The sequence below is a fragment of the Labeo rohita genome, chromosome 22 (genome assembly GCF_022985175.1).
Source record: "Labeo rohita strain BAU-BD-2019 chromosome 22, IGBB_LRoh.1.0, whole genome shotgun sequence".
Classification (NCBI taxonomy): Eukaryota; Metazoa; Chordata; class Actinopteri; order Cypriniformes; family Cyprinidae; genus Labeo; species Labeo rohita.
Genome location: NC_066890.1, coordinates 59,712,162 through 59,731,387, shown reverse-complemented (window position 1 = coordinate 59,731,387; position 19,226 = coordinate 59,712,162). Strand labels below are relative to the sequence as shown.

At 35.5% G+C, this 19,226-nt stretch overlaps 2 protein-coding genes across 2 annotated transcripts; both read right to left on the bottom strand.

Moving 5' to 3' along the window:
* Positions 1–2,578: 2,578 nt before the first annotated feature.
* Positions 2,579–11,919, bottom strand: timm44 (translocase of inner mitochondrial membrane 44 homolog (yeast)). The gene is made up of 13 exons (XM_051094921.1): positions 11,841–11,919; positions 11,196–11,303; positions 10,945–11,118; positions 10,775–10,855; positions 8,422–8,571; positions 8,129–8,265; positions 7,631–7,716; positions 7,171–7,263; positions 5,431–5,555; positions 5,294–5,344; positions 5,115–5,204; positions 4,817–4,927; positions 2,579–3,445 (listed from the first exon to the last, which is right to left on the bottom strand). Exons 1-13 carry the CDS (start codon positions 11,868–11,870, stop codon positions 3,326–3,328), a joined length of 1,356 nt encoding a protein of 451 aa, XP_050950878.1. The 5' UTR covers positions 11,871–11,919; the 3' UTR covers positions 2,579–3,325.
* Positions 11,920–13,232: 1,313 nt separating this feature from the next.
* ticam1 (TIR domain containing adaptor molecule 1) lies at positions 13,233–18,667 on the bottom strand. The gene is made up of 3 exons (XM_051094919.1): positions 18,568–18,667; positions 18,434–18,487; positions 13,233–15,814 (listed from the first exon to the last, which is right to left on the bottom strand). Exon 3 carries the CDS (start codon positions 15,701–15,703, stop codon positions 14,000–14,002), a length of 1,704 nt encoding a protein of 567 aa, XP_050950876.1. The 5' UTR covers positions 15,704–15,814; positions 18,434–18,487; positions 18,568–18,667; the 3' UTR covers positions 13,233–13,999.
* Between the last annotated feature and the right edge of the window lie 559 nt (positions 18,668–19,226).

The following is a 19,226-nucleotide window of genomic DNA, read 5'->3' as shown; positions in this document are numbered from 1 at the left end:
GCTGCTAACGTAAATGTACCTTGACAGAGACATTAGTTTTCTGTCTGAAGTCTTAAAAACTAAAATTATAACTTGGTAAACTACAAGCTACATGATGTAAAGTAGTTTAAACTGTCAAGCTACCATTTAAAAACAGTACAAATGACCAGCAATAACTAGCTAACTGCAATAATGCTACTTCTATACTACTTTAAACTGAATAGTTACATACCTTTAATGTGGTTAGCTACTTTTTTTTTTTAGCTATTTCTTTACAGTTAGCTATCGGTTAATAGCTAGTACATACTTTCAATAAGCTAGTAAGTTAGTAGCCTATAGTGAAGCTAACTGCTTTTTAAAAGAGTAACTTTACTTTAAACTTTAAACTTCATACCTTCTTAGCTTGTTTTGCTAGTAGCTTGTAGTGCAACTAACCGCTTTTTAAAAGATGAGCTTAACTTTAAGCTAGCTATGTACTTTCAGTGCAGTTAGCTAGTTGTTGTTTGTAGCTATTTAAATGGAGTTAGCTAGGTTTTGTTTGTAGCCATTTTATTGCAGTTAGCTAGTAGCTTGTAGAATAACAAACCGCTTTTTAAAAGTATGTTAACTTTAAACAACTAAACTGAGTGGCTATGGATCTTCATTGCAGTTAGCTAGTTTTTGCTAGTAGCTTGTGCTTTTTAGGCGTAACTTAACTTTAAACTACTTTAAATTGAGTAGCTACGTCCTTTCAAATATTTAAAAGTTGCTCTTTTAAAACGCATTTAGCTACACTAATAGCAAAACACTAGTTAACTGCTAGCTAATTTTAAATTAAATTTAACAGCTATATATTCATTGCAGTTAGCTAGTTTTTCTAATAGCTTGTACTGTAGCTAAGTAGGTAGCTTAGCTACTTCTTAAACTGCTTTAAATTGAATAGCTACGCATCCTCAATGTATTTAGCTAGTTTTCTTAGCTATTCATTGCAGTTAGCTAGTTTTTGTTAGTAGCTAGCATGTACCTTCATTGCGGTGAACTAGTAGCCTATAGTGTAGCTAACCACTTTTTAAAACAGTAACTAAATATTATAGTCACTATTATAGTTAAAAAAATTAGTTACTATTTAAAACTTTAATTTAGTAGCTACACCTTTGTTGCAGTTAGCCAGTATTGCGGTTAGCTAGTTTTTTAAATAGTTTATAGTGTAGCTTAGCTACTTTTTAAACTACTTTAAACTGAGTAGCTATGTACTTTCAATGCGGTTAGCTAGTTTTTGTTAGTACCTAGTATGTACCTTCATTGTAGTAAGCTAGCGGCGTTTGTAGCCATCTGCTTTTTAAAAGAGTAACTTAACTTTAAACTACTTTGAGTAGCTACGTACCTTCGTTGCAGTAAGTTAGTTTTTGCTAGTAGCTTGTAGTTTAACTAACTGCTTTTTAATTAGCTACTATTTTAAAACCTCAATTTAGTAGCTATGCCTTTGCTGCAGTTAGCTAGTTTTCATAGCTATTTCATTGCAGTTAGCTAGTTTTTGTTAGTAGCTAGTAGGTACCTTCACTGCAGTAAACTAGTAGCCTATAGTGCATAGGCTAAGTTTAAAGTTAAACAACTAAATTGATTAGTTATGTATCTTCATCGCAGTTAGCTGGTTTTTACTAGTAGCTAATTGCTTGTTGTGACATAGTTAATTGCTTTTTAATAGTAGCTTAACTTTAAACGACTTTAAATTGAGTAGCTACGTCCTTTCGAATAGTTAAAGTTGCTCTTTTAAAAAGCAGTTACATACACTTATAGCAAAACACTAGCTGCTAGCTAATTTTAAACTGAATTACATTTAGTAGCTATATCTTTGTTGCAGTTAGCTAGTTTTTCTAATAGCTTGTAGTGTAGCTAACTGATTTTTACAAATACGTAGCTTAGCTACTTATTAAACTACTTTAAATTGAATAGCTACTTTGTGTAGCTATGTATCTTCATCGCAGTTAGCTAGTTATTGGTAGTAGCTTGCAACGTAATTAGTTGCTTTTTATTAGTAGCTTAACTTTAAACGACTTTAAATTTAGTAGCTACGTCCTTTCAAATAGTTAAAGTTGCTCTTTTAAGAAGCAGTTAGCTACACTACTAGCAAAACACTAGCTAACTGCTAGCTAATTTTAAAGTACTTTACATTTAGTAGCTATATCTTCATTGCAATTAACTAGTTTTTGGAATAGCTTGTAGTGTAGCTAAATAGGTAGCTTAGCTACTTCTTAAACTACTTTAAATCGAGTAGCTACGTACCTTCAGTTCGGTTAGCTAGACTTGTAGCTATTTTGATGTAGTTGGTTTTTGTTAGTAGCTGGTATGTGTAGCTAACTGCGCTTAAAAAGAGTAGCTTAACTTTAAACAACTTTAAGCAGCTACGTGCCCTCATTGCAGTTAGCTAGTTTTTGCTAGTAGCTGTAACATACTGTATTTTCTTTTTTTATTATGTGAAACAGTATGAATTAGCATTTCAAACACTACAAAATGCTTCTATTGGGCACTTTAGTGTAATATTGTCTTACCTTTTGGAAACACCGTAAAATAGAAAAAGAAAAAAAAAAAAAAAAAATCAACATATCAACATCTTTCGTGGTGAAGCGTGGAATAAGTTTAATATACATTACATGTTTACGATCAAGTTCTACATCAACCAGCAACTCTTTTTCATATGGAAGGAAAATCAAATTATATTCTATTATCTTATTGTCATTTTGAAGATGACCCCGTTATTTTAGCCCCACATAACTGAGGCGGAAATGAATAAAAAAAAACTAACGGCTAACTAATGGCTTAATCAATCCACTGAACTCTTTTAAAGAAGAAAATGTGAAGGCTGACGTTAAAGATACAATCTGTAAACTACATAACCTGGACCAAATCTTTAATAAATAGAGACATCTACCATTGTCGCAACAATTCCAGACTGTATCTCGGTTTATGACGCCTTGGAAGGTCTAGGTATCTTCAGATTCAATCCAATAGAAATTAAGTACTTTTATTATAATTATCATTATTAAACATTGTTATTGATAGCATGGTAGAATGGCACTTGATAACCACTCAAGTTTACATATTTCTTCCAGAACAATTAAACAGACAGTACGCACAAACAAAAACGAGTCTCTTAGTCTTTCAGACTGATGGGGTTTCGGTCCAATGGCGTGAGTCCAACTGTCGGCCATACTGGCTCACCGCGAACAACCCTGCGGTTCGTGGAGGAGCTCTGGAAGTAACCTCTAGGGGCGGGGTTATGTAAAACAAGCTGATGTGTGTGGCTCCGCCCCCAGCCGAGTCACGCCCCTGACCCCTCCCCTCATGTCCCCGTTGAGGAAGCTGTGGTTTAAAGGATCTGCTCAGTGCTGGAAGCGGAGATGTCCAAAAGTCTCCAGGCGGCGTAAGGGTTCAGCTCTTCCTGGTCTCGACACAACGCCCAGACGTACATCATCCTGAGAACCTTCTCCTGTGGAACGAACGAATGCAACGAATGAGTGAATTTCATGAAAACTTTTTGCTAGAAAATAAGAAAAATCTGTATTCTGTTTTAGTAAAATTAAAGTTTTTTGCATCAAGATTTTATTCAAGGTTTCCACCCATGAATAAAAAATAAAAAAGGTAATTGTGACTCACAATTCTGACTTTTTTCTTGCGATTGTGAGTTTGCATCTTGCAAATTAGCAAAAGTCAGAATGCGAGATACAAACTCATTTGTGAGGAAAAAAAAAAGTCAGAATTATGAGATACAAACTTGCATTTGCGTGAAAAAAAATTTAATTGTGAGATACAAACTCATTCGCGAGAAAAAGTCGTAATTGCGAGATACAAACTCATTCGCAAGAAAAAGTCAGAATTACGAGATACAAACTTGCATTTGTGCAAAAAAAACGAAATTGCGAGATACAAACTCATTCGCGAGAAAAAGTCGCAGTTGCGAGATACAAACTTGCATTTGCGCAAAAAAGCCGTAATTGCAAGACACAAACTCATTCGTGAGAAAAAGTCAGAATTGCGAGATACAAACTCGCATTTGCAAAAAAAAAAGTCAGAATTGCGAGATACAAACTTGCATTTGCAAGAAAACATCAAAATTGAGAGATACAAACCGCATTTGTGAGAAAAAAGTCAGAATTGCAAGAAAAAGGTCAAAATTGCGAGATATAAACTTATTATATAAAATAATTATATTAAATAATTGTTAAATAAATATTTTTCTATTTATTTATATTTAAGTCATTTTTATGTATTTTATCATTTAAATTTAAAGTCATAAATATTTGATATATAATTAAACATTTGATATGTGTAATTACAATGTAAAATATACACACATATATATATATATATATATATATATATATATATATATAAAATAAAAAAAATAGTTTTAAAAATAGGTTTTATTTGATAGTATTTTACTTATAATCTTTATAATCTAATATATAATTTTTTTGAGATTTATTTTAGAGATAAAAATGACGTGCTAATGAGAATTAGACTCTTTCAAGATACTTTATGCAGGAACTGAAAATGAGCTCTTAGCCGGTCAGATTTAATCAAACGCACGACAGCTACGTCAGCCGTGTGAAATAAAACAGCGTTTCTAATATCCACAGCCGTCTGAACTCAGCGACTCGAGGGCGGCGGGTGGCAATAATTAACTACAAACTCTTAACGCAGAAACATCCCTGGTGTGTCATTACATTTGGCCTTTTCTCAGATTTATACATGGCGGTTTCTGCAAACCGCCCAGTCACGGCGGCTCCAGAGGTGAATCGCGCCACTGATTCACAACCGCTAATGGCTAACGTCATCGCTAATGCGAGCGCTCACTCACCGGGTCTCCCTCCACCACTTCACCCTTGACGTTACGGATGACCATCACCAGCTGAGCCTGGAAGGTGATGATGAGAACGGGACCTTGCTCCATCATCTTCCCCATCGCCAACTACAGCGAAAAACAACCGAAACCAGTTACTTTATACATGTGGAGAAGAAAATGATGTCATAATGAAATTCAGACGCTCTGAGATCCCATTATTCTGCATTATATGTCCATCAGGATGCTCTGATGGAGTTACTGGGCCATTAGCATTAAGCAGATGGATGTTATGCATCTTTCCAATGGTTCTTACGTCAATGTTATCAATGTCCAAGATCTTGGAGTGGAACTGGAGACCCATGGCTTTGGCCTGCTGGATGGGGTGAGCCAGCTGACTGTACGTCTGTGAGCAAAACCAGTGAAAAACCAGCGTTAGACCATCACATTTACACCAGAATCTGAAACGGCAGAGGTGGTTTGTGGGACACTCACTGCCTCGTAGCACCAGTCCTTCAGGACGTCCAGCTCTCCCTGGATCATGGCCTGCAAACAGAGCGAATGTTCAGCAGTTGCTTGTTGGTGTTTTTTGGTGCTTGAGGGCGAAGCATGCTGGGAGTTTGGTGTCTCACCTCGAGGATGTTGGGAATGATGTCCCGCTCGCACTGCTTCAGGAACGAGTCCTTGTCGAAGTTGGGATCCACCTTCAGGATCTCGGTCAGAACTTCAGACATCTCGGTTTTGGAGAACAAGCCACCTGAGAAGAGCAAAAAACTTCATTCGTTTGTCTGTCCATCTATTTATTAATCTGTCTATCCAACTATCCATTTATCTACCTACTTACTGTGCATCTATCACTCTATTTATCCATTTATCCATCAACTATTTCTATTTATCATTTACAAATCTATCTATCCAACTGTCTATTTGTCTATCCATTCATCCATCTATCCAACTGTCTAACCATTCATCCATATCTATCCATTTATCCATATCTATCCAACTGTCTATCCATCCATATCTAACTATCTATCTATCTATCTGTTATTTGTCTATCCATTCATCAATCTCTGTCTATCCATTCATCTATATCTATCCAACTGTCTATCCATCCATATCTATCCAACTGTCCATCCAACTGTCTGTCTGTCTGTCTGTCTATCTATATCTGTCCAACTGTTCATCAATCCAACCATCTATCCAACTGTCTATCCATCCATATCTATCTATCTGTCTATCTATCTATCTATCTATTATTTGTCTATCCATTCATCAGTCTACCTATCCAACTGTCTATCATCCATCCATATCTATCCAACCGTCCATCCATCCAACGGTCTATCCATCCATATCTATCTATCTATCTATCTATCTATCTATCTATCTATCTATCTATCTATCCATTCAATCTACCTATCCAACTGTCTATCCATTCATCCATATCTATCCAACTGTCTATCCATCCATCTATCAATCAATCTATCATTTATACATCTATCCATCCAACTGTCTGTTATTTGTCTATCCATTCATCAATCTATCCAACTGTCTATCCATTCATCCATATCTATCCATTTATCCATATCTATCCAACTGTCTATCCATCCATATCTATCTATCTATCTATTATTTGTCTATCCATTCATCAATCTATCTGTCTATCCATTCATCTATATCTATCCAACTGTCTATCCATCCATATCTATCCAACTGTCCATCCAACTGTCTGTCTGTCTGTCTATTTATCTATATCTGTCCAACTGTTCATCAATCCAACGATCTATCCAACTGTCTATCCATCCATATCTATCTATCTATCTGTCTATCTATTATTTGTCTATCCATTCATCAGTCTACCTATCCAACTGTCTATCATCCATCCATATCGATCCAACCGTCTATCCATCTATATCTATCTATCTATCTATCTATCCATTCATCAATCTACCTATCCAACTGTCTATCCATTCATCCATATCTATCCAACTGTCTATCCATTCATCCATATCTATCCAACTGTCTATCCATCCATCTATCAATCAATCAATCTATCATTTATACATCTGTCCATCCAACTGTCTGTTATTTGTCTATCCATTCATCAATCTATCCAACTGTCTATCCATTCATCCATATATATCATCCATATTTATCCAACTATCCATCCATCCATCCATTCATCCATCCATCTTTCTATCTGTCTATCTGTGTGTCTATTTGCTATCCGTTTATCAATCTATCTAGCCAATGGTCCGTTTATCATCCATCCGTCTATCTGTTATTTGTCTATCCATTCATCACTATCTATTCAACTGTCTATCTATCTATCTGTCTGTCTGAAAGTGTGAGCAGAAATGCAGTGGTGTTTTTACCGATGATGTCTGTCATTTTGTCAGTGACGGCGCGTGACGCTCTGATGAAGGCGTTGTCACTCTCATCGTACTTCATCTTCATCTCAAAGAACCCTGGGAGGAGAAAAGCACATGAAATGACTCAGGATAAAAACACGCCACATATTGTGAGTTGTTCTCTCAGTACAACAATCGAGACGCTAAAAACAACCATGTCACATAATGCTTAGGGCAACACGAAAAGCATTCGCTCATGAAGAGAACACATTCTCTGAGCCAATGGGCTGTGGCTGCTCGTTACTGAGCCTCATTATCACTGGGCTTAACGAGCCTCTAATTGATGCTGTGAACTCTTCAACAACACATAACTACCAAATAACACCCAGAGCCGCTCCTGAACAGAGCAGCTGTGAACATACAGCAAATCCCTGCTGCACAGCGCCATCTATTGTTCACACATGAGCATTTCAGTCAAACTCACTGTTAAAAACAACATTGTTGTCCTTGAAGTCCTTCCACTGCTGATACCATTTAGAGTCCTTGTGCAGCACAACACCCATCGCCTCCCTTTAAAAGACAAAAAACACGTTAAAAACCGTGTTAAAACCTTGATGATTAAATGTTTCTAAGTAATTTAGATGCTCTAAATTTCATATTAATTGTTAATTTAAAGGAAATTAAATGCTAAGTATATATTTTAGTAGTTATCTTAATATATCAAGTATATAATATTTTCCATAATATTTTAGATGTTAAAATAATTGGTCACATAGTGACATATCATTCATAATGATATTATTAAATATTAATTACAACCATTAAATATTTTCTATAATATTTTATCTGGTATATTGAATATTTTGCAGCCCAACATACAAAGAAATAGTTAAAAGTTATTTTTCAATGTATCATGCAACAATATACATTTTTGATAACATAAACATATGGTCAGCTTATTAGCCCTTTTGAAGTAACATACTCATTGGCCTCGAAGACTTTGGCTTCAGCGCCTCCTGCCTTCGAAGAGAAATCGCTCCTCTTCCTCAATGTGGTGGGCGGCCGGTACGGGCCAATCTGTCCTAGGTCACCAATCTCTTTCTTGACACTCTCGACGCCCTGAAAACAACAAGAGTTGATTGAGCAACTATTGATCCATTCTGTGCTTTTACATGCCACTTTTACAACAAAAACGCAAGAAAAAGTTAGATAATTAATTGCTTATAACATAAACATCAGTTCTTTGCTTTGAAGGCTTAATATAATGATACAGACCTGTGATATTGCCCGAAAGGCTCCGGTCTTCCCAAGTTTTTCTCCACCTTTAGACACCGTCTCCGCCGACTGTTTGGCTGTTTTGGCCGCTTCCTCCATGCCTTCTTTGATTTTCTTTCCAATGTCCGAACGGCCGACCTCTTCCAAACCCTGAGAAGAAGTAAAAATGAAACTAATAGACATCACCATACTCACCCAGTTGATTGAGTACATTAAGAAATTAAAACCATTTTTGTAATACAAGTTTTCCACAATGTTATGTTTAAATATGCACGAGACATTAGCTTATTAAATATACATTCATTTTCAAACATTTCCAGAAAAGAAATCTGTAAAGCCAGGTGTAAAATTCTTGTTTGACTTTGTTTACATATTAGAGTCAAATGTTTTTACTGAAGGGATTCTGGATATCTCTTTTTATCACATCATAAATCAGAAAATACTGTCAACAGACAGGAAAATCTGTTTTCGCCATGTTTTTAGGAATAAATATTGTAAAAAAAAAAACAAGGGGAATCACATATGAACAAACCCTTCAGTGAAAATCTTCAGAATATAGATAGGAATAAAACTGTAAAATTTGGTGCATGTCAGTGCTACAGAAGTTGAGAAAAATCTCATTATGAAGAAATTGAGAATTGCTCAAGATACATATTGTAATTAAAATCTACACATGCAAATAGATAAAATGCAATAATAAAACCATGCAAATGATATATAAACAAACCCTTCTAACTGTAAAATTTGGTGTATGTAAGTGCTACTGAACTGGAGAAACACACTCGTTTTGAGGAAATCACCTTTCAAAATATATATTATAATTGAAATCTACAGACGAAAATAGATAAAGTGCAATAATAAAATCTTGCAAATAATATGTGAAAAACCCCACTGTAAAAAGCTTCAGAATATAGACAGGAATAAATCTGTAAAATTCGGTGATTGTAAATGCTACTGTAGTAGAGAAACAAACTCATTTTTAAGAAATCACCCTTCAGGATAAATACTGTAATTGAGTAAACACCTAATAAGATATATATTATAAATGAAATCTACAGACGCAAATAGATAAATAATATGCAATAATAAAACCATGCAAATGATATACGAACAAACCCTTTAGTAAAAACATTCAGAATATAGAGAGGACAAAACTGTAAAATTTGGTATATGTAAGTGCTACTGAAGAAGAGTAACAAACTCATTTTGGGGAAATCACCTTTCAGGATAAATACTGTAATTGAAATCTATAGACGAAAGTAGATAAAGAGAAATAATAAAAACATGCAAACAATATATGAAAAAACCCTTCAGTAAAAATCTTCAGAATTTAGACAGAAATAAAACTGTACAATTTGGTGTATGTAAGCGCTGCTGAAAAGAAGAAAAAAACAAACTCATTTTGAGGAAATCGCCCAATAGGATACATATTTTAAATTAAATCCACAAATGCAAATAGATAGTCCAATAATAAAACCATGCAAATGATATATGAACAAACCCTTCAGTAAAAACTTTCAGAATATAGAGAGGAATAAAACTGTAAAATTTGGTGTATGTAAATGCTACTGAAATGAAGGGGGAAAAAACTAATTATTTAGTTATTAATGAGATAAATGCAATCTACAGACACAAATAGATACAGTGCAACAAAACAAACATTTAAAAATAAAAGTGTATTTTCATTTTTTCTTTCACTATAGAGGACATGTTATGGAAAGCAAAACCTGTTATAAAAGAGGACATGCTATGGACATGTTATGGAAGCAAAACAGACTGATTCTCAAAACTGACCCAAGGTTATTATAGTTAACTAAAACTAAAATTAAAACTATTTTCATTACTTTAAATCAAAAAAATAATTTAAATAAAAATAAAGGTAAAAAACTTCTAAGCTTGATGTACTAAAATAACTAAAACTGAAATTAATAAAAACTGTAGAGAGATATTAAAAAAAAAAAAAACTTACAAAAACACAACAAAATTGCTATTATAATATTACTATAAAATATAAACAGTTTTAAAATATTAATAAAAGCTATATTACTAACATAATTATACTAAAAAAAACACTGAAAAAAACATGTTCTAGTCTGTACTGTACTAAGCAAAAGCTTATAATTATGTTTTGCACATAAAATCAGAACAAAATCTAGCAGATTATTTTGCAGCGTAATCCTTCACAGAACATCGAAATACTGCAGTGCAACACTTTGCAGAAACATAACGTTCAGCACTTATGCAAATCGCTGCACGTTTAATGAATACATAAATATAAATGTGCTCTGAAATGAGAAAAATTGCATGTCAAGATGTGCTGGAACACCCAAAAATCAGCATTAATTACACTCACCTCCTTCACAGTCTCTGATAACGTCCCGAGTGTCTTCTTCAACACTTCAGAAGTTTTAACTGTTTCGGACTCTATGTTTTTCTGAAAGAAACCCACAAAAACACACATTTTACAATGGAGTGATCATATATTTGTCTATTTTAGAATCACATTAGGCATTAAATTCGTACATATTTCCTCCTAGCTTGCTTGAGGGCTTCCGATTCCTCTAGTTTTTTGGCCTCCTCACGAAACTTCTTGATGTTCTCCTTCATCTCCTTGTTCTTGCTCAGTTCCTGCTTGAGATTGTCCAGAAACTCTCCTAGGAAGCCTTTCCGACCACCACCGGAGGACATAAACCTAGTCTGCAGATCAAATGCATGTGAAAAACAGTGTAAAAATCACACATTTCTCCAAAAAAAGAATGATGCGAAACACTCACCTGTGCCGTAGCAGCCGCCGGACCACATATCCTGTACACATGAGCTCTGTTGTATAATGACGCATACTGACGAGCAACTAAAAGCGCAGAACTTCTCCTGACACACAGCTGAGGAGAAAAACATGCATAAAAATACAGTACTTCCATAATTATTACTGAAAAGTAACATTTATTGACAGTCTGGTCACAGATAAACATGCTCAGGTACTAATGTTACTGTCAAACAAGATATTATACACACATTATTCATATTTAAGAAATCTTACACGCCTCTCCAAAGGATACCATGGTATTTCCATGGTACATGTCCAAAAAAACATGGTAAAAACATGGCACTTTATGGTGAAGCGGTCTAAACACAATAATCAATTTCTGTTTAGCAGTCCTTGCGATTTATACATGCGTAATGTAATTTAAGAGCTTATTTTGTTATGTTATTACAATATATAATACTCCTACAAGGCCAGAATCATGATTCACAAGCATGACTGATCAATCTATTCACATTTCTGTATTAAACACGCGCAGTTCTGGTGAACCAAGCGCGTTCCCGTGCTGCTCTAAATACGACCACTGTGTTTATCACACCGATATCAACCGCGCTGTTGATGAGCGCTTTATAAACAGTTTAAATGAAAAACTCACCTGGTAACACTGACACAAGGAGGCCGCCATCTTTGAAGCGCTGCGAGTGACCTGTTTGGCTGGTGACCTTGCGACGCAATTCCGGGGGAGGGGCGACGTCAGAGAGCAGCCAATGAACAGACGCTTGTTCTCTGACATCTCACAAAATGTTTTTTATTAGTAAATGTATTAAATAGAATATGTGTGTGTGTGTGTGTGTGTGTGTGTGTGTATATATATATATATATATATATATTTTTTTTTTTTTGTTAATTATTAAATAGATAGATAGACAGATAGATGTTGGATAAACAGATTGTTAAACAATAGATAGATAGACAGACAGACAGATTATAGATAGACAGATTATAGATAGATGACAGATAGATAGACAATTGGATAGACAGATTGATAAATGATAGACAGTTGGATAGATAGATTGAGATAGATGATAGACAGATTGAAAAACAATAGAGAGATAGATACATAGATAGATAGATAGATAGATAGATAGATAGATAGACAGACAGACAGCCAGCCAGTTGGATAGACAGATTGATAAACAATAGATAGATAGATAGATAGATAGATAGATAGATAGACAGACAGTTGGATAGACAGATTGATAAACAATAGATAGATAGACAGACAGCCAGTTGGATAGACAGATTGATAAACGATAGATAGACATATGCGACCCTGGACCACGAAACCAGTCATAAGTGTCAATTTTTCGAAATTGAGCTTTATACATCATCTGAAAGCTGAATAAATAAGCTTTCCATCAATGTATGGTTTGTTAGGATAGAACAATATTTGGCCGAGATGCAGCTATTTCAGTATGTGGAATCTGAGGGTGCAAAAAAATCAAAATATTGAGAAAATCGCCTTTAAAGTTTTCCAAATTAAGTTCTTTGCAATGCATATTACTAATCAAAAATTAAGTTTTGATATATTTACAGTAGGAAATTTACAAAATATCTTCATGGAACATGATCTTTACTTAATTTCCTAATGATTTTTGGCATAAAAGAAAAATCTATAATTTTGACCCATACAATGTATTTTTGGCTATTGCTACAAATATACCCATGCAGCATAAGACTGGTTTTGTGGTCCAGGGTCACATATAGATAGACAGTTGGATAGACAGATTGATAAACAATAGATAGACAGATAGATAGATAGATAGATAGATAGATAGATAGATAGATAGATAGATAGATAGATGGTTGGATAAACAGATTTTTTAAACAATAGATAGATTATAGATAGATGATAGACAGATGATAGATAGATAGATAGATAGATAGACAGTTGGATAGACAGATAAACAATAGATACATAGACAGATAGATAGAGATTACAGATAGATAAATCCACTAAACACACATTTTATGAAGACTTCTTTTTTTATTCAAACATTTCCCTTCAAGCACAGTAATACAGAATAATTTAGCATTGTTTTGTCATTAGAAAACTGTTCTACTTTTCCTAAAATATTATTGAATTATTTTAAATTCTAAAACAGGAAAATTGTAAACATCAATCCTTGCTGTCATATGGCAATGATTTTATGACTTCATTCAACCTTTTACCTCACATTAGCACTAAAGACCAGGGGTTCTCAACGCTGTTCCTGCAGAGTTTAGTTCCAACTCTTATCAAACACACCTGTCTGTAATTATCAAGTGCTCCTTCAGATCCTAATTAGTTGGTTCAGGTGTGTTTGATCAGGGTTGGAGCTGAACTCTGCAGGAAGGTCGATCTCCGGGAACAGGGTTGAGCACCCCTGCTACAGACATTTTGCTTTTAACTAACGTTTTGCGTTTCTGTATCAACTTTTAAAGCAAAACTTATATTGTATAAATTATAATGAACATATGAATTACGTTAAAGATGGAAATTAAGCTTATTAATTTAAAAAAATTATTAAGAGAGAACCATAAACCAGCATAAACATACCGACAGCAGTAACGTTAAATTAATACAATGATATGAAACACTATTTCTTATATTTTTAAGTTGGCAGTTGTTGTAGATGATCATCAGGCCTTTTCCCAAACCCCACCCCCAAAAACACATAAGCCAACCAGATGTCAGCAAACCTGAGCATTCCAAAAGACTGCCAGTCAGAGAGTGTTCTGATTGGCTAAAACAGTTCAGTTCATAAAAACACTTTAGGTTTGAAAATCAAACTCATCAGCCGAGTTTTTAGCGTGGTCAATATTCATCGTCGAGTGATTTCCGATCATAACGTTTTGAGCGTTCTCGATGTGGATGCATGACGGTTGCTGCTGCTGCTGCTGCCATGCGCCGTGTTGCGGATGCATCGCTCCATGGAGTGGAGGTGAATGCATTGGTGCAGTTTGCGGATAAAACATGTTACTTTGCTGCATTTCGCTTTCTAGTCTCAGTCGTGCTAATTTTTCCGCCTCTCGTCGTAGCTCCGCATTTATGGCGTTCTCCTCTCGTTGTCTCTTCTGTTCCTCGACTAGTTTCTTGCAACGCTGTTTGTTCATCCAAATCTTCTTTTGAGCTGCCACTTTTTCTGGTGCGATGGCCTTTAAGGCGTTGCGTTCGAACGTTCTGTTGCTTTCGTCGAGAGGGACTTTTGTCTGGAGCACTAACGGAAAACTTTTGCGCAACAAGCGGTTCTCGCGAGGTAGCAGCGGAATTACGGAGTTCATTTTGTGGTGGTTTTCCAGCGAATTCACGATCGCCGAATCAGCGCTAGCCGCGCTGAGATTGGAGTTGAAGTTCTGGGTGAGAAGCAGAAGCGTGAACGCCGAATTCTCGATGGCGTCTTCCAAACATCGCAACGTCGACCTTCCCGCTTCCGCGAAGTCGTCGGAAAAAGTAGCGCCGACTCCGCGGATGATTCGCTCAAGTTTGTCTCTGAGTCTATGCGCCTCGTCTGCATCTTCAGCTTCGTGTAGGATCACAAAGTCGTAGAATGTTTCGTCTACGTCGCTTTCGCTCGGTTCTGGAGAACGAAAACTGTTCGGTTGAGTTGTCGGTTTGTGATTGTTAGCAGTTAGCGGTTGAGCTTTAAGTTTCTCTCCATTGTTTGGGGTGGACGAAAAATCGAGATTCGTGTTTTTGGATGTCATATGTTGGGAGCTTCCGTTGCGGGCGTCATTGGCTTCCGCAGTCGGTAGTTGTTTCGTTGTGCAAATATTCGTTGATTTATTAAGACAATGTCGTACCTGGTCTTGATGCGCTGTAGCTTCGCTATCTGTTGGTGTTCGTAGACTCATTGGCTTTGATTCTTCCATTTTGGATTCTGCTGCATTTGGCAAGCTAATTTCGAGACTATAACGTGAACTTGATGATGGCAAAGTATCGTTGTGCTCTAGCGATGTCAGATTGTAAGTTTCTGTAGGAAGTTCAGTGTTGGTTTTATTGATAACATCAGGTCCACAGACTCGCTTTACTTCCTCCTCGACGTCTAAAGATAGCAAACCAGCCATTTTGCTCGACGCAAGCGCCTCACGGTACGCTTGATCTCGTAGCGACTTGTCACACAATCTCTCTTGCACCAACACAGCGAAAATTCTTGCAATATCCAATAGCGTATTGGCATCTGTTGACTTAAAACCGCCAATGTGGCTACCGTTTACACGTTCTCCGTGCATTTTGACCATTTCGGCCAAGAATTTTCCAATGCTGCTGTCGCTTTTAGCCGTTAGCTTAGCGTGCGCCTCTGCAATCCTCTTCAGGAGAATCAAGCACATTGCGTTCACCAGTTCCTCGGCCCGCGTGTCGACCATTTTGAACGTCAAGCTGAGCCATCGTTCCTGGCCAGCCCGGGAAATGATCTCAAACGCCTTAGCGAGATTCGCGTATCCTCTATCCATTGGCTCTACTCCACCGTCAGCCATTGTTTATGGAAATGCAGGCGATTGTACTTGAATATGGGCTCTCATATGACATTTTCAAGCCATTCCAATCTTCAACCTGAAGTCACTTAGATGAGCGTGAGCTCCTAAATGCTGAAAGAAACATAAAGAAAAATGATTTCAATTTTAATAGTAATATTTCCCCAACTAACAAAAATACGTTCTAACAACGTTTTGCTAACGTTTTCCATTAAGTTATGACAACTTTTAAGTTTATTATTATCTTTAACATTATTAAACCATTAAGTTACACGAATGTTAAGGGAACATTTCATTTTATTGTTTTGCAAAAATTATGAAAACGTTACTTTTCAATGTTCTTTGAATGTTCTGAAACAAGTAACATTTTTAAAAAACCATGGTTAATTTGTGAATGAATGGTTTAACTATAGTGTAACCATGTTGTTGTTGTTTTATTTGTAGTTAAACCATGGTTAAGTTTCATAAGTGTACAGACAGAATTTTAATTTATTTGGCCATATACCATGGTAAAACCATGTTTTGTGCATCTAACATGGTAATAGCATATTTTTTAGGCATATACCATTGGTAATATCATGTTTTTTGGGCATGTACCTTGGTAATACCATGCTTTTTGGGCATATACCATGGTAAAGCCATGTTTTTGTGCATCTAACATAGTAATAGCACATTTGTTAGGCATGTACCAATGGTAATTCTACGTTTTTGGGGCACATACCCTGGTAATACTATGGTTTTTGGGTATGCATCCTGGTAAAACCATGTTTTTTGGGCATATACCATTGTAAAGCCACGGTTTTGTTCATCTAACATGGTAATCACTTCTCATGCCAATTTGGATTACTGAAAGGTAGCATGGTAATACCATGGTTTTTAGGCATGTACCATTGGTAATATCATGTTTTTTGGCCTTGGACCTTGGTAATACCAAGTTTTTTTTGGGCATAAACCATGGTAAAACCATGTTTTTGTGCATCTAATATAGTAATAGCACATTTGTTAGGCATGTACCAATGGTAATACTATGTTTTTGGGGCACATACCCTGGTAATACTATGGTTTTTGGGTATGCATCCTGGTAAAAACATATTTTTTTTGGCATATACCATCGTAAAGCCATGTTTTTGTTCATCTAACATGGTAATCACTTTTCCTGCCATTTTGGAATTGAATCCTGAAAGGTAGCATGGTAATACCATGGTTTTTAGGCATGTATCATTGGTAATACCATGCTTTTTTGGGCATATACCATGTTAAAACCATGTTTTTGTGCATCTAATATAGTAATAGCACATTTGTTAGGCATGTACCAATGGTAATACTATGTTTTTGGGGCACATACCCTGGTAATACTATGGTTTTTGGGTATGCATCCTGGTAAAACCATGTTTTTTGGGCATATACCATTGTAAAGCCACGGTTTTGTTCATCTAACATGGTAATCACTTCTCATGCCAATTTGGATTACTGAAAGGTAGCATGGTAATACCATGGTTTTTAGGCATGTACCACTGGTAATATCATGTTTTTTGGCCTTGGACCTTGGTAATACAACATTTTTTGAGCATATACCATGGTAAAACCATGTTTTTGTGCATCTAATATAGTAATACCACATTTGTTAGGCATGTACCAATGGTAATTCTATGTTTTTGGGGCACATACCCTGGTAATACTATGGTTTTTGGGTATGCATCCTGGTAAAACCATGTTTTTTGGGCATATACCATTGTAAAGCCATGTTTTTGTTCATCTAACACGGTAATCACTTTTCATGCCAATTTGGAATTGAATCCTGAAAGGTAGCATGGTACCACCATGGTTTTTAGGCATGTACTATTGGTAATACCATGTTTTTTTGGGCATATACCATGGTAAAGCCATGTTTTTGTGCATCTAACATGGTAATCAGCTCTCACGCCAATTTGGAATTGAATCCTGAAAGGTAACATGGTAATACCGTGGTTTTTAGGCATGCACCATGGTAAAACCATGTATTTTGGGTATATACCCTGATAAAACCATGATTTTTGGGCATATACCATAATAATACCATGTTTTTGGCATGTACCTTGGTAATACCATCTTTTTAGGATATGAGCAATGGTAAATCTGTGTTTTTGGGCATGAACTATGGTAAGACGTAGATTTTTAGCGATGTAGATGTATGGTAATACCATGTTTTTTTGGGCACAAGCCACAGGAAAACCATGTTTTTTGGGCATAAACCATGAAAAAACTGTGTTTTGGGGAATTTACATCATTATTCTTTGGAGTACCTTTGTAATATTGTTGTATATAAATATAATCCATAACTATGGTTAATTTGTGATTGCATGGTTTAACTATAGTAATCATGTTTTAATTTTTTGTTTAATTTGTAGTAAAACCATGATTAATTTTCATAGGTATACTAATAGAACTTTTGTTTATGACTTTGAGAGAACTTTACCAGAACGTTAGCTTAAGTTCTGAGAACTTTCCCTGTCAGGCTAGTTACATTGACTAGATCACAAAACAAATCTATAAATAGCGTATGAATGATAAAATAGTATATTAAGACTCGAAAATAATCCCAATTAAGTGTGTAATAACACAACGACAGCTTTGAGCGAAGTCCGAAATGACCGTCGGACGTGGCGTTCACCAAATATTTAATGAATAAATACTACGACATTCCTTTGTATTTTGTAAATATTATACAGAAACACTCAAAACCTCTTGTCTTACCTTTGTAATAGTTCTGCATTCATCCAGAAGCAGGAACTGGAAAACAGAAACAGGCTTTCACAGAATAAACGGCGAACTTGTAGAAATGGACTGATCAGCAGACATAAAGACGCTTATTTTTCCGGTAGCTTTACCTTAAGTGACACATGAACGTTTCAAGACTGAACGTTTGTCTTTTCGTTTTCTACTGTAATGCGGAAGAAGGTAAAACACTGTGGACGTTGGAAAACTTAATAGTTGAAGATGACCAGAAGATGGCAGTAAAATTGACTGGGAAAAGTTGTCTTATATAAAACCATTTGTTGATCTACTGAATATTCTAATACGTTATTTAGCATCAGTTAATAAATAAATAAATAAATAAATAAAATAAAAATATATTTTTAATTTAAATTTAACAACGCAGTACGCTTTTACTACATATATATCCAGTATGCTACTGCAATTACTTTATGTTTTGCTATGTAAAACTATTGATAACATATTAACAATAAACATCCGCGACTTCTCCAAGTGTAACTGTAATATCCATATTTGAAACAAATGTTTTTTTATTCTTAAAAACATTTAACATTAAGAGCAACGTTAATATCATTAATTTAATAAATTCACTATGTACGTATTAAGTCAGTTAACGCTGAATATTTATTTCATTTGTAAATGTAATAAACAAGGCGTTGGTCGTTTCTTATTTAAAATAAGCGATTCTTCGAACCTGTGCTTTTATTATATATATTTACCGCCAAATTTCGCGAGATTACAGAGGTGCCAAGGAGCCAAGCATGTGCGATAA